This window comes from Ruditapes philippinarum, unplaced genomic scaffold (assembly GCF_026571515.1).
Source record: "Ruditapes philippinarum isolate M1 unplaced genomic scaffold, ASM2657151v2 ctg1624_1_1_1_1, whole genome shotgun sequence".
In the NCBI taxonomy this organism is placed as follows: Eukaryota; Metazoa; Mollusca; class Bivalvia; order Venerida; family Veneridae; genus Ruditapes; species Ruditapes philippinarum.
Genome location: NW_026856571.1, coordinates 151,503 through 167,568, shown reverse-complemented (window position 1 = coordinate 167,568; position 16,066 = coordinate 151,503). Strand labels below are relative to the sequence as shown.

The 16,066-nt window shown below is 31.0% G+C and overlaps 1 protein-coding gene across 1 annotated transcript; it reads right to left on the bottom strand.

The window, feature by feature from the left end:
* Positions 1-275: 275 nt before the first annotated feature.
* Positions 276-13,431, bottom strand: LOC132747017 (uncharacterized; the record flags this gene model as incomplete). Its single annotated transcript, XM_060736321.1, is given in 7 exon segments — positions 276-757; positions 2,657-2,692; positions 4,058-4,114; positions 7,126-7,173; positions 9,284-9,352; positions 10,610-10,766; positions 12,465-13,431. Coding segments are annotated over 7 exon segments (963 nt in total), but the record flags the coding sequence as incomplete, so codon positions are not given.
* Positions 13,432-16,066: the final 2,635 nt, after the last annotated feature.

Below are 16,066 nucleotides of genomic sequence, written 5' to 3'. Positions count from 1 at the left end.
AGACATTCAACGATCCTTAAAGGTCACCTGAGCAAGTTCAGGTGAGCTAATAAAAGACCAGCGGTAAAAGACCTATTTCTAAATCTTTTTCAGATGGTGTTGTATATCTCAAGACATTGAAAAAATTACTCTGAATATCATATGCAATAATTTATAGAATATCATATATAAGTGGCAAATTTCATTACATTTACCTTTAACTATTTGAACAAGAAAGGGAATTATTGGTTTACTAAATGATATCTTAAGAAAGGGTTACAATAAAAAAGACTTACCTTTGCACGGAAGATTGTCACAAGCATATCTTTCCATTCATTTAACTGGGTTTTACTCATGTTGTGTGCTGGCCTGCATTGTCTCATTAGACGCACTTTATCTATGAAGGAGAGGGGTTTTCTTTTCTCATGAAGTAGAGCATTATGCTGGTATCCTATGGCAAGGGCTGCAGTCAATGGCAGAGGTCTGTATAAATTTACTTTAACCAATTGACACGTCAGTACACCTCTCTGATTTAGAGATTGAAGGGCCTGTCTCGTGTGGTTGCCTCCAAGTATTTCGATCTTTGTGGAGCCATCTTTCTGCAAATTCTCTGTCCGAATGTCCTGGCATGTCAGCATCCCAATCATTATAACAAGCTGTCCATTATCATTTTCTTTAAACGAATCAGTCAGGCTACCCACATGTTCGTGATAAATTGTTCTTGTGGCCCTTGAAGGGTGTGGCGCAATAAGATTGTTTACATGTACATCAAATGTACCTGTAAGAAAAAAATCTTATCAATTAACTGGATCTCTTCTTACAATTAGGCGTGTCACAGTTAGAACAACAAATGTGTCCTTGGACACAGGTTCCCCACACTCCACTGATTTGTCAATCTTATGTCTCTTGGTCAAATAACTCTAAATATACCAAAAATATCACACAAAATACCCACATGCACAACTACACATGCTGATCAACATTTTTGTAAGGTTTCAAGACTCTAGGTCAAATCCTTTTTTAGTTACGTGCGACACAAGTTGAAAATTAGAACATTTTTACTAATTCAATGGCGATAACTCTAAAAATATCCACATGAAAATACCCAGGTGCACAACTTCACATGCAGATCAACATTCCTGTAAGGTTTCATAACACTAGGTCAAATACTTTTTGAGCTACGTGCAACACAAAAAGAGAACCAACAGATGGATGGACACAAAAAGAGAACGAACGGATGGGGGGGCACGAAATTGCTAACTGTTTAAATGGCAACTTAATAACTGTGTTAAACATGTAGCCGATACTACTATTATAATCGTTAGATTTCAAGGTTATTTGAAACAAGATAATTATGACACTTCATATTTTGCCATACTCAAAATGATTACAATGGAAACCCATGACTTATAAATCTAATCACATATGATGTAGATAATGAATGTATATTTTGAATTTGAAGTAAATCCACGAAGAAATAAGAAAGTTACAGAATGAATTAAAGAAAAATTTTGGGGGGTCCGTGGCCGAGTGGTTAAGGTAGCAACAAGAATTTTCAACATAGGAAGAAAAGAAAAAGACGTGCATAATCTCCATACGGCCATCTATCCATATATCAAGTTTCATAAAAATATTTTCAGTACTTTTTGCGTTATCGCGGAATCCAGTTTTGTGGACGGACAGACGGACTGACTGACTGACGGACGGACGGACAGACAGACGGGGGGTAAACCTAAAGTCCCCTAAAAATAAAAATATTACTTACAAATATTTTAATTCCAAATTCAAACAAGATAATTCTTGAAATACAGGAGCTAGCATTATAAATCTTAGCATAAATATGACAAAGTTGTTGATAATAAACATAATTTTGAAGTCTGAATTAAATTCCTGAAGAAATGAAGTTGTAACAAAAAGTAAAGATACTTCTAAGTTTTAAAGGAAGATAATTCAAAATACTGACACCTTGCATATTATTATTAAATGAGAGTCTATATGAAACTTAAATTTAAAGCTTTATGTAAATCCTTTAAAAAATATGGAAGTTAGAACAAAAAATAATAATTTCTATCAAATAAATCCAAATTCAAAGGGGGAATAACTCTCGAAATATTCATTCTAGAGTTATGAATCTTGTCAAACATGATGCAGGTGAAAATAAGTAACACATATTTTAAGTATATTATATATCACATTATGAGTAACTTAAAGCAAAAAAAAACAACAACATTTCTTTAACATAAAATCTAAGTGCAAGTGGGGGGGGGGAGAGAAATATTTTAAGAAGATTCTGACGTTTAAGAGATTTTTCTGAAAATATTGCATCAATAGTTATGAACCCTGTCACATAAGATGTTGTTGATGATAAGAAACATATATTTGAAGTTGATACCGTGAGGAATGAAAAGTTAAAGTAAAAAATATTTTACTTTACTAAAACTTTAATCTTAGATCTGGACGTTGACGCCGACACCTGTGAGTAGGACAGCTCTAAATATACTACAGACAGACAGACTTGTAAGTTAAAAACCACCTAACTTAAATTGCTTGAAGGGAAATAGCCACCAATCATTCCTGCTAAATTTATATGTAATTTTACATGTATTAGTTAAAGTGCTTATTTTCAGCACATTGTGTGTAGGTAGGCCAGCTAAAACGATAAATTAACAATACATACCTAGGAAGTTATCTCTTAAAGTCCTGTCTTGAATGCCTGAAAATATAAAAATATCAATTATGTAAACAGTCATCAGGATATTTTAATTTAAAATTGTAATAAACAAGAGCCCGGTTTGAACTAGATGATTTTCCTCGAATAGGTTTTTGACACAGGAATGTACATCTCTTGAGTTATGTCCCTGGACAAAGTTTAAAGTGCAATAATTCCAGAATAAGGCAAAGCAGAGCACTAGACTTAATCTTATGAATGAGATCTTTCTACCTACAAAGTTTCTTGTTGATACCTGTTATTGTTTCCGAGTTATATCCCTGACAAAGTTTAAAATGTGAAAATGAATAAAGGGCAATAAGTCCAAAATAATGCAAGGCAGAGTAACATTTCTTGTGCACTGCATATCTACCTATTAAGATCTATCTACCCACAAAGTTTCATGTTGAAACATCTTATAATTATAAAGTTAGGATTCAGACAGGATTTTTCTAAAAGGGGAGATCATTCAATTACAGGGCTAATCAGAGTTATAGTTCTTTTGCAATGCACTTCTACTCAATGAGATCTATCGACCTACAAAGTTTCATGCTGATATTTCTCTTATAATTTTAGAGTTATATTACGGACAAAGTTCAAAGTGTTAAAATGAACAAAGGGCAATAACTCCAAAATTAGGCATGGCAAAGTTACGGTTCTTGTGCACTACACAGCTACACATTCAGATCTATCTACCTACAAAGTTTCATGTTGAGATCTCTTATAGTTTTAGAGTTATGTCACAGATATTTTTCTAAAAGGGAAAATAATTCAACAAGAGGGCCATAATGGCCTTGAACACGCTCACCTGTTTTATAGGCCCCCAGAGCGGGGCCAGTTTAAACCCCAGGGCTTTTATTTGAACAAACTTGGTAGACACCCATTAGAAGATGTTTCATGCTAAACATCTAAGGTCTAGCTGGTCAAGTTTTTTCTTTTTACACATATAGTTAAAAACAATGACCACCCTGGGGCAGGGCCAGTTTTGACCCAAGGGCTTTTATTTGAACAATCTTTGTAGACACTTACTAGAAAATGTTTCATGCTTAATATCTAAACTCTAAGCTATTCGGGTTTTTTAAAAGAAGATTTTTAAGCTTTTGCTATACACAAATAAGGAAAATCAATGTCACCTGGGCGGGGCCAATTTTGACCCAGGGTTTTTATTTGAACAAACTTTGTAGACACTCACAAGAAGATGCTTCATGCTTAATATCTAAATTCTAGCTATTTGAGTTTTTTCAAAGAAGATTTTTTAAGTTTTTGTTATACACATATAACTATGAAAAAATACTGGAATATCAATTAAGTTAACCGATACTTATGTTGCCATCCCTGACTTAACAATACAATAGCTAATGAATAATTTACCTGTAATGCTATTGCCTTCCTTCCTTTTAGAACCATCAGTTGATGTGGAAATAGGCACTATCAAATAAAAAAGTTTACAATTATAATTCTATGAAACAAGTTTATGATTAATTCTTATTTTCTATTTGTAATTATAAAAGAAGTATTTCACATTCATATCAATTATGATAAATCAGGCTCTTCATAGCCATTTGTATACAGTTACTGTATAAGTTGTTAATTTTGCGAGATTGAAATATTTGCGATTTTTGCCAATTGAAATTATTCACAAATGACTGAAAACTTATGAATTAATTCTTTTTATGATGGCTTTCTTCTATCATTTGAAATCTTGTTCTTACATAAATAAGTTTGACTGTTCTTTACTGAGATTAATTTTTCTCATTGCGTTTGATTACGTTTGGTCTTAACAAATCGCAAATGTTTTAATGAAATAATATATGTGTAAATAACATAAAAGGTTATTTATATAACAAAAGAATGCTTCAAAATATGACAAAGAAATGTGAGATCAGGTCCTTTATCAAACTAACAATGTATATTCCAACAAGAAACATGGCAATGCCATGAAACCAGGTTTTCAATTATCACCATTGTAGATAAATTGTTGTAGTTGAAATACAAATACAAGCAACAAACAATGTAACTATGTGTAATGTAAATCATGCATAATGAATTTTCTATTTCTAGTAACTGTAACCTTGACCCTAGAAGGCCAAAAGTCATCCCAAGTGAGGTCTTATAACAACTTGCTTAACACAAAATTTCATATTCCAAACTAGTTATTGACCGGAAACCTATTTTCTATTTTTAGTAACAGTGACCTGACTGGAAACAGATTTTCTATTTTAAGCAACAATGACCTTGACCTTGACTCTACAGAACCCAAAAGCAGGCAGATGAGCTGGCAGGCATGCAACAACCTAGAGAGTTTTATAACTGAATAAAGTTTGTTGTGATTAAAAGGATATATTACACTAATAATTAAATTTTATGGAAAAAACCAATGGGCCAATATTAGGTAAAAACTTATCCAATCACAAAACCCTGACAACATGCATCAGGGCACTTGAAGACAAAGCTTCTGTGAAAGTTTGAACAAAATCCCTTGAGAAATGTAGGAGTTGCACAACAGAAGAAATTGTTCACTACATACTCTATATAAGGAAAAAATAACAATGGGCCATAATTAGGTCAAAAATTATCCAATCAAAGCCCCCAACAATATGCATCAGGGCACTTGATGACAAAGCTTCTGTGAAAGGTGAACTAAATCCCTTGAGAAATGTAGGAGGAGTTGCGAATATAGAAGAAATTGTTCACTATTTATTCTGTATAAAGAAAAAATTAAAGGACCATAATAAGGTCAAAAATTATCCAATCACAAAACCCCAAACAATATGCATCAGGACACTTGATGACAAACTCTGTGAAAGTTTAAACAAAATCCTTTAAGATTATAGAGGAGTTGCACACAGAAGATATTGTTCACTATATATTTATATAAGGAAAAAGGCCATAATTCGGTCAAATATTATCCAATCACAAAACCCCCCGAACAATATGCCCAGGACACTTGATGACAAAGCTTCTGTGAAAAGTTTGGTCAAAATCCGTTGAGAAATGTAGGAGGAATTGCACTCAGAAGAAATTGCTCACTATATGTTCTATATGAGGAAAAAAAACAAAGGGCCATAATTAGGTCAAACATTATCCAATCACAAAACCCCGACAATATGCGCCAGGGCACTTGATTTCAAAGCGTCTGTGAAAGTTTGGTCAAAATCCATTGAGAAATGTAGGAGGTGTTGCGTTAAACAAAATTTACCGTGTCAGGTTTATGAGTTATAAACATTTTTCTTAACTAAAACTTTGCATTTTAATAGAAGGGCTTTTTTCAGAAATGAGGAAACTATAAATAATCTAAAATATCATCATTATGAAAATGTTTTCCTATTGCTCATTGTTAAGAAACAAATAATGGCATTCAGGTAACAAATTAAACAAGCAAAATGATTGTTTCTAAACAAAATGTATTTAATATGTATAAAAATGTATCCATACCCCACCCACTTTAAACACTTATTTGACCATTTCCCTACCGGTATGTAAAAAGCCTTATTTAAAATATCCATAAAATGTTCCCCAATGAGGGGCGGTTTTCAAAGTTTGCCATAATTTTCTTAAATGTACATGTATATTGGTTGGTCTTGCAAAATATAAAATAATTTTACCATGTAGTTTTTTTAATTCTTTTAAATTTTGAAAATATCTGGTATCATATTTGCTATTAAATTTGGCATTATTTAGCAAATTAATACCTACAATAATTATATAAGTAAAATGAAACACTTTTTTCTTCCATTAGGGATCTGAGATGTTCATAAAAAATGTTAAAAAGAAAAGAATGAACGAAAAAAAGTTGCCCCTTCTGGGATTTAAGCCCACACCCCTCAGTTTCAATACACAGTGTATCTGAATACTCTTTAAAGTGGAGACAGTGCATTAGAGGTGTACTACCTTAAGGTGAATCTCCTTGATAGTAAAATGAGAAATGAACCTTAACAAAAACGTTAACCAGGGCTTAAAAGTTAAAGAAAGAAAATCATAGCTTTGCTACGAATGCATTTTTGTTAATCTGCCCTTTACCCATAACAAACTTGTATCCAACTATGAAGTGATAGCTTTTGGGGTTTCTCAGGATGAACGGTCAACCTTTACAAAAAGATTGACCAATGCCAATGATAGGACCATTAAATTACCTCCACTTTTTTCTTTGAAAAGTGGAGCCTTAAATGGCCAAGGAGGGCCAATTTTAATTGTATGACTATTATTTGTACAATCTTTCTCATAGAAATGTTTGGTTAATATCCAGTCATTGGTTTCAGAGGAGATGTACCTTGTCCTTATGAAATGGTTGAAAACAGATGGTGACACACAGAGGGGGATAACAATAGCTAAGCATGAGCATAATGGCTTAAAATTTAGTTCTTAGTCAACAAAACAAATATTACTAACACTATCACATTTATAGAAGAACATGAAAGTTTCTAAGTTTCAACACATACCATCTGACTGTGTACAGGGACTTCTTTGATGATCGGAATAGCTACTATCTGAAATTCATAAATTGTATTTATTATATACTTTTAAATGAAATATTGATGAAATAAAATGTGTATTTTCATTTTCCGTATTTTCACTGTAAAAATTTAATTTTCACTGCAGTGAAACATATTTTCACTGGTGCCTTAATGACTACTTTCTTTTAAATTCTGCCAGTACTCAAAATTTAAGGCAAAATCTTTCAAATTTTAATGTCCAGAAAGAGAAAAATGTATATAATAAACAGAAAATTCAAGTTTTTTCATTAAATAAATGATTTATTTTCATATTGTGGCATGAAAATTACCATATTTTACTCGTGGCTATCGCCACTCATGAAATATTTATTTTCATACCACTTGATGAAAATAAATCATGTATTTAACATAAAAAACTTGAATATCCTCCATATATTGTCATCAATAGCTACTCATTAAGACATTAAATTACTACAATACTTTGAAACAGCATTGATTTTCTAACTTTTAAATCAAGTTAAAGTTTTAAACTGTAATGAGTAATAACAAATGTTAAGAGTGATTTATCTGAACATAAATAACAAAATTATCACAAAAATACCAAAATTCAAGAATCTGACCTTGATGGTCCAAAAATGACATTGCAGACAAAAGCTCTCCCATGAAAATGACAGGGTGGACAAAAACCCGCCCGTGAAAGTAACAGGGCAGACAAATCCCTCCCATGAAAATAACAGGGCGGACAAAAGACCTCCCGTAAAAATGACTTGGTGGACAAAAGCCCTCCCGTGAAAATAATAGGGCTTACAAAAGCCCTCCCGCAGCAAATACATATATGTAAGTTGAATAGTTTATATTTTCTTTTCAATGCACCCAACATATTAAAATTGTAATCATGAATATTATTGTTTTCCATTGGTATAAGCATATTTGTATGAGCAAAAGCAAAATTTCTGAGAGGCATCTGAAGAATAATAAATGCTAAACTCTGTAAGTGCATATTTATTTACGTAGATATGAAGGATTACTTCTATGTAAAATTTAGATTTACCGAGTATAACAAATGATGAAAAGAAGTTAAAATTATCCAACTTATTGTTAAAGACATTTATAATGTGCCTTGTAATGAGTCAATTACTTTTAAAAGTGACTTTGTTTTTAATGACATTCATGTAAAAAGTTACTTCGTTAAACATTTCAGGAAGGTATATTCAGAATGAAAGGTGGTTCTGGCTCATACACATTCTTAGGCCAATTGAAAAAAAAACAACAAGAAATATATGTAACAGTTTAGATATGTTGAGTGCATTGATGGGAGGGCTTTTGTCCTACACTCGCCTTTTGATTTTGGGAAAAATTATCACTTAAGTAAAATTGCAGCTTAATTGCTAACTTGGTAAGTAAACTTTGAATAGTCCAGCTAAAAAACAGGTTTAAGTTCAGATTTTTGGGAAAACTAAGAATTTCAATTTGGAGAGGCCTTTAATCAGAGTCTGTTATATACTCAGGAAAATCACTGATTGAGTATAATAAGGCTTACTTATATAATACATAAAATTGTCACAAAAAGGAACAAAGGCTTGTTATAAAGATGTTTTATCGAGTTATCACTGCTTGGTTATAATGAATGCATAAAGCTGTCACAAAAAAAGGCACAAACCCTTCAGTAGTTATGAAAATACCAAAATTCTAAGTTGAAAATGGGGCTTAATATTAATGCAAAAAAGCAAATAAGAGTATTGGGACTTGTGCAAATCATATAAAATAATAAAAGAGAACAAGTGTGTGAAGTTTCAATCCATTCATTTCAGTAGCTATTGAGATATAAGCTTACACATAAACTCTTAACCACAGGGATGCCGACAAATTGGTGACTGCATTAATTTAGCTCTAGTATTCTGCAAAGTGAGCTTAAGAGCGGCATAACTTTGCACAAAATAATAATTTAAAGATTATGTTTCCTTGTGACCTTTCATGACAATAAACACTTAAAACTAAGTTTGAACTGAATAGCTTTTATAGTTAGAAAAAAACCTTAACAAAAAAACAAATGCAGACACCATCACTGATTAGAGGGTGAAGACAACAACTGAGAAATGGAGCTAAAAATATCAAAATAACAATACTCATAAGATGTACTTACTTCTGTCATCATCTGACTCTATTCCACTGGAGCTGCTGGACCGACCTTCTTCTGAATCACCATTAGACACTGAAAAAAAATATAAATTTGTACTTTATAACTTCAATCATTTTTTCTATTGACAATCATGCATTTCTGTCTATATTAAATATACATTTGTCAGTTTAGACAATATACAAATTGACTTTTAAGAGTACATTTGCTATACAGATGATTTTATTATGACTTCAGTCACTTCATTTATTTTCCTAAGATTTTTAAGTGAAGTTTAAATTCTAGATTTAGAAACAAAGCCTAGAGCCAGATTGAAAACATGGCCACATGTTATAATGAGGGTACACAAAAAATCCTTGGTAAAAAGGATTTAAACCTCAAGTAGGGGATGTGTCTTAAAAACTGGGGTGCCTTATAAACAGGTATCAATGATATAAATTACGATTTCTTATCTATACAAATTTTTTTTAAAAAAATGGATAATAGATATAACCATCCAGAAATTTATAATTATAGTCTACTGGGATACTTAATCAGTTTACCGGACAAAATCTATTCCTGCCGAATATTGCTTTATTTTTGCTTCGATTAAAAAATCACACAATGTCCGATAGATTGAGTTGTCTACACGATTTTTTTCCTCTTTTAATGCCCTGCTTTAAAGACTCATTTCTATGGTCAAATGTTTAATTTTATGTTTGATAAGGAATGATTACATGTTAAGAACCCAAAATTATTTGGGTAAAATTTCATTCTTTTTAATTATCTTAATAAATAATACATAAAAGTTACAGCGTAAAAAACGTCATATTTTGTCCGGTAATATGTAGGATCCCAGTATAATATAAATTACTGTATGATGAAATTCTATCATATCTAGATATATCATAAAAGACAAATTGTTCAATTAATTACTTACAACAAAAAAAAAGACTTAATCTGAAATGTACAGAAATTCACTATGCCAAGTTTTTTGAAAATATAAAAAATAGCGTGATTTGTAAATCTGGAATTTATGTTATAAATAACAACAAAACTTGTCTTTAATTGGAACCCAATGGTATTCTGTTGTCTGCTAATTTTGTTACTGCTTATTATGATCAAATTTATGTTACTCAATTAATTTTTAGAAATTGTTCCCACAATCAAAGGATGTTGTTATGTCATGTATTTTGACCTGTATATATGTTTTTGCATTCATTTATTTTTAATTTCATATGAATTTGTACTCAAATATTTTCTTTAGACTGACAATGAAATTTGCTGCCACATTAAATATATCTTGTTAACTTTCATGTAATAAACACATAATTATACATTTAAAATTCTTACCAAACTTGTTCCATCTCTCTGCAAACTTTGTTCTAGACACACAAAATGGTTCCACTTTACTTCTTTTTAAGGGTGTCATACTTCTACAGATGTCTGATCCATTATCATCAAAAAGGTTGACACTTAATACAAGTTCTTCTTTACTTGCCAGGATTACCTAAATAAGAAAATTACATGCCTACATATTGTAACGGCAATAATTTACCATAGTCTTGATGGGCAGCACGAAATACCCAAATATACCCAAATACACCCAAATATACAAAATATTGCCCAAATATTGCCTAAATATACCCAAATATTGCGGAATTATACTAAAAATAAATGTTTTATACTAAAAAAGTGCTGTTTTAATCATGAATACAATATACACTTTCACTAAGATATAATCAAACATACCCAAATATACATTTTCCTATCATTGTGTTTTGAACCAAAATACAGTATATGTACTCCATTAAAGCTATTTTTTAATAACATGGACATTTGTATATGATATGTAATTTCAACAAAATTACACCTTAAAAATTTAGACAACAAATATCATATCTTGAATTAAAATTGCAAGTACATTCACAGTGTTCGCGTTTACTGAGTAAACATATCAATTTACTTGCTAAAATTGCCTGGGAGGAAAGAAAAAAAGGGCTGTTAAGTCCCTGGGATGAAACACTTTTTCCCTGATAATTGGTTAATTCTCTCTTAAGTTTTTTTGCTTTAATTGAAAAAAAAAATTTTCTATTCACTTTTAATAAATTGTATTATTTATAAGAACTTGACTTTCACCTTAATTTGATTTGTTCCCTTCTCATTAGCAATGCAGATTTATATCCCAAACGTAGACTAGGAGCAAGTGCTCGGCCTCGTTTTGGGCCAATCAATGGTATCCGCGAACATCAACAGTCACAAATTTGATTGTATTATGAAGTTATGCAAACTTCGGCATTTTTGTAATTGAGGACTTGTCCCATTTGAATTGGGACGTAACAGATCTATAAGCACCGAGTCCCAGGTACTCGGTAAAGTTAGGGAAAATTGCTAACACTGATTCATAAAGAACCTATATAGTACTGTAGATAAGCAAATGTCACAACTTTATTTTCTTACAACATCTTAACTGTCAATTTCAACGGAATGAATGAAAATTATAGCAGGCTATGTCATATTATATTTAATAAATATTTATTTATTTCTCATTATAATCTATATTTTATACAAACAAAAATAAATATTGCTATGTTTGGGTATATTTGGGTGTATTTGGGTATTTCGTGCCGCCGCAATATACACTTTCACTAAGATATAATCAACCATAGCCAAATATACATTTCCTATACAAACAAAAATAAATATTGCTATATTTGGGTATATTTGGGTGTATTTGGGTATTTCGTGCCGCCGGTCTTGATCTAGTTTTTTTTTAAAAGATTAATTAACACTTACTGATTTACTGTAGATCTACAGAACAGCAAGATTAAAATTGATTTTTTTTTCCAAAATTTCCAAATCCTAACCAATACAGCAACGTCATATGCCCAGATTTATTTACATTAATTCGTAATACTACATTATACACGTACTGTATACATGTTTCAACTTCTCTAATGAAAAAAATATTTTCTGTTTTTACACACCTGTATTTTGTAACCAATGATTACAGTAGTCTCAATATTTCGACTGCAAAACTTTATAATAGATTTTATAATCTGATATTTCATAAATGTATGTCTTTACAAGAAGGGCGGCCATCGTCTATATAACTCTAATAAAAACCCTAAAGCACACAATTTGTTGGGCTATGATTACAGTAGCCGTTAAATAAAAGTAAAACATTTATAAAATTATATAAACATACCTTTATAGTTGTCAATTTTTTCCCAATCTTTACAGACTTGACTTCTCCATGTACTTCACCATCAATCTTAATATGAAGAGCCTCATCACATTGTTCAAAACACCAAGAATACATGTTTACTTGTTACGAAGTGATCTATTTGTCTCCGGTTGCGGCTGTCGTAATGCCGGTACCTTTGATATTCTGGCGGCTAAATAGACGACTCCGAACTAATCCGAATGTTTTTGGACGCGTTTAAAAAAATGTAGGGGAGTTCACTTCTGAATGGTGTTATTTTGTTTTATATCATGCTTTTAGAAACAACATCATTAAATTGTTAGTAAACTATCCGCCAAATGTGTAATCCTGTAGTAAACGACCAATATTTGTGTAATACTTACATGTTAGATAATGCTAATTGGAAAGCACCCCTAATATTATGAAATCGACGCGTCCATGCTGTGACTGATGCTGGCTTAGTAACTAGGACACAGTCATGTATACCAAGACGATGGAGGTGTTCCAGTGTTTTCTGTTGTTTGGAATTATGGTAAGTTTAATTTGAATTAATTTATTTATTTCTAGATTACGTTGGTTTTGTTTTAATTTTCTCAAGGGAACTATACATTTATTAATCAAATTAATGATACAGTATGGTAGAGGTCCATAGTAAAAATACCAAACTGTACAGTATCTATCTTGTACTGTGCATTAGGCCTTTTTTAAAAAAAATGATTAAATTGAAAGATTGAATAATATTGTTATATTTTGTATATGTATAAATTTGTAATATATGTTATAATCACTGAAAAGGGGAAATAAAGAGTATATGTAAATTTATAAATCTTATTAACTCAGGTGGACTTGGAATTCAAAGGTTTTCTTGAATTATCATTACAACATTTTGTTATTCATTTTTATTGTCAAAAATTCAACTAAGTAATCATTTATGGCATTGTTTGTATAAAGAACAAAATGTTGTAATTGGCAATCTTAATATTTTAGTGTGAAAAATGACACAGAATTTAACAGTTTGACCTTTTATATCTCAGAAGCTATTTTAAGTAGGGTTTCCATTTAGATTATTTTTGCAGAGCTTTAGATAACATTTTGCCATATTATCAAAAATTTTAAGTTACCATTTAAAATTAAAATACCGATAACTTTTTGCATCCTATAAAGCTTTCACAATGATTTTGTGCATGCTCCATTCGCTTTTAAGACAACATTTTACCATATTTATTTCATACAAGCATTTTGGAAGTGTACTTTTTTAAAAATTCAAAAACAATAAGTGAATAACTTTTGCATCAGATATATAGCTTTATTCACTTTGAAAAAAATGAATAAAAAACAGGGCATTTTTTCCTTCTATAACAGGGGCCAATAACAGGCCCCTTCACAATTCAAAATTGCACTTTTTTCACAAAGCGGCAGAAAAAAATTCACAATTTCAATAGGAATTTCATAAAATTTCAGGACTTTGTCTTCAAATTTCATTGTTTACCTTCTGGTAAAACTTGATTTTTGCCTATTGCAAACATGTAAATAGTTTTAATCAAGTTACAAGGTATTTGTGCATGTTTACCAGATTGAAGTACCAGCTCAAAGAAGATTTTACACTGGTCAGAAATTATTATCAAGTTTCATCATTTCCGGTTTCATAATTTCATTGGCAAATTATATTATATGTCATTTTTCACAATTTTATGACATATCGCGCTTTTTTTTCCACAAAATGAACAGGCCAAGGCCCCTTCACAATTTTGGCCAAAAAATGCCTTGAAAAATGATGTATTTTCAGGATTAAATACAAGACATTGAGCCTTTCAACTAATAATGACATTAGTGTAATAAATAGAGGATACTCAAGTTTTTTTTTGTATAAATACAGTATCTATTTTTATCAAGTGATATGAAAATAAATATCTCACACAAGATGTAAACAAAGGAAAAAATTCCTGTTTATTATTATGCTTTTACTTATCTTACAATTCTTAACAATTCTTCTTTAATTTTGTGTATTAATGGCTGAATTAAGACGAAAGTAGTCTGAAAATATGGAAAATTATAAATTTTTACAGAAAAAAATTATGAACTTAAAATTATTACAACAACATTTCTCAATTCTACATTTATAAGAATATAATAAAAAAGGGTCCTTCATTTAAAATCTTATTATTCATGTACAGTAGAGCTAATATTATAGATGTATGGAATATCATATTGATTTTTGTTTTATTATTATAGACCAGTCATATTTTTTATTATCAACCCAGATTGATAAATTTATATGTGTGATGGAATAATAAGAGGTTAATACACGGCAGGAGAGGGCCGGAAGGTGATAATCGGCCCGCAAAATGAATAATGGACCCGAGGGCTTTAGCCCGAGGGCCATTATTCATTCAGGGCCGATTATCACCTTCCGGCCCTATGCTGACGTGTATTAATGTCTTTAATACACTTGGTAGATCTAATAGTAGCATTTAAAAAAAAAATAACAAAAACATAATCAAAACAAATAGACTTTGAAGTTCTTTCGTTGAAATTCTTGTCTACTCTTCTACTGTTCTGTACAGTACAGTACAGAGATGTTTTCTGTTTGTGTTTTCAAAGCAGTAGAACCAAGAAGCAAGTTTTATTTTCTTTTTTTTCGGAATGAATTTGTCGTATTATTTCTTCAATTTTCAATAGTAACAAAAATGTGTTTGTACTAAATACGCTTAAGGTCTCATAATAAAAATTTGTGCACGTGCACATGTTCTGCGGGCTGATAACTAGTTCTCGGCCCCGGGCCGCAAACTCATAATAGGTCACGTGACACTCATAATCAGTTGAAATCATAGGCAATTTTGTTACTATATATAGTAACAAGTGTATTAAGATCAGTTTATTTGGAAAGTCCAATTACAGTAGACAGGTACTGAAGTGTAAAAAAAATATTTTTTTTTGTAACTTCTTGGATCTATACCCTACAAATTTTACGTCATTTTTCTCAGCTGCACCTGTCCCAGTTATTTGACAAATTCAATATTTCTAGTAGGTCAGTTGATGAACGGTTAAATACGGCACAAGTTTATAATTATTGAGTAAGTATGATATTTAAGAAACGTTTGCCTTTGGAAGAAAAAGAAAATATTTTTAGAACTTTGTAAATTCTGATGCAAGTATTCAAATAACCAATAAAATTTTATATCACGCTGTGCATTGTGGATTTATGCAAATTTACTAGGGGCCAATTAGTTACTTGACACGATGGTACATTGTTTATCCGGTATCGCACAGCTGTCAAAACAAACCAATGATTGTCGGCAGTGTTCAGAGAAGATAAGTGGTATGATAAGATCTTGTTTAATGCTAATTGTTTCTAATTATTAATTTTATTTTTTGATCTATATTTGTAACAAAATATTACGTAATGGCACTCAGTTTTCAATTAATGCCGCTCAAACTTTTCAGTTTTCAATAATGCCGCTCAGACTTTGAGTTTTGACCTGGCAAGTAATGTTTGTCCACTTAAAAAAGTTATATATACAAGTTAGAATTAAAAACATTTAACCATGTTCCTTCTCTATACTATTTACTTATTTTCGTTTATATATAAATCCCTTTTTATTATG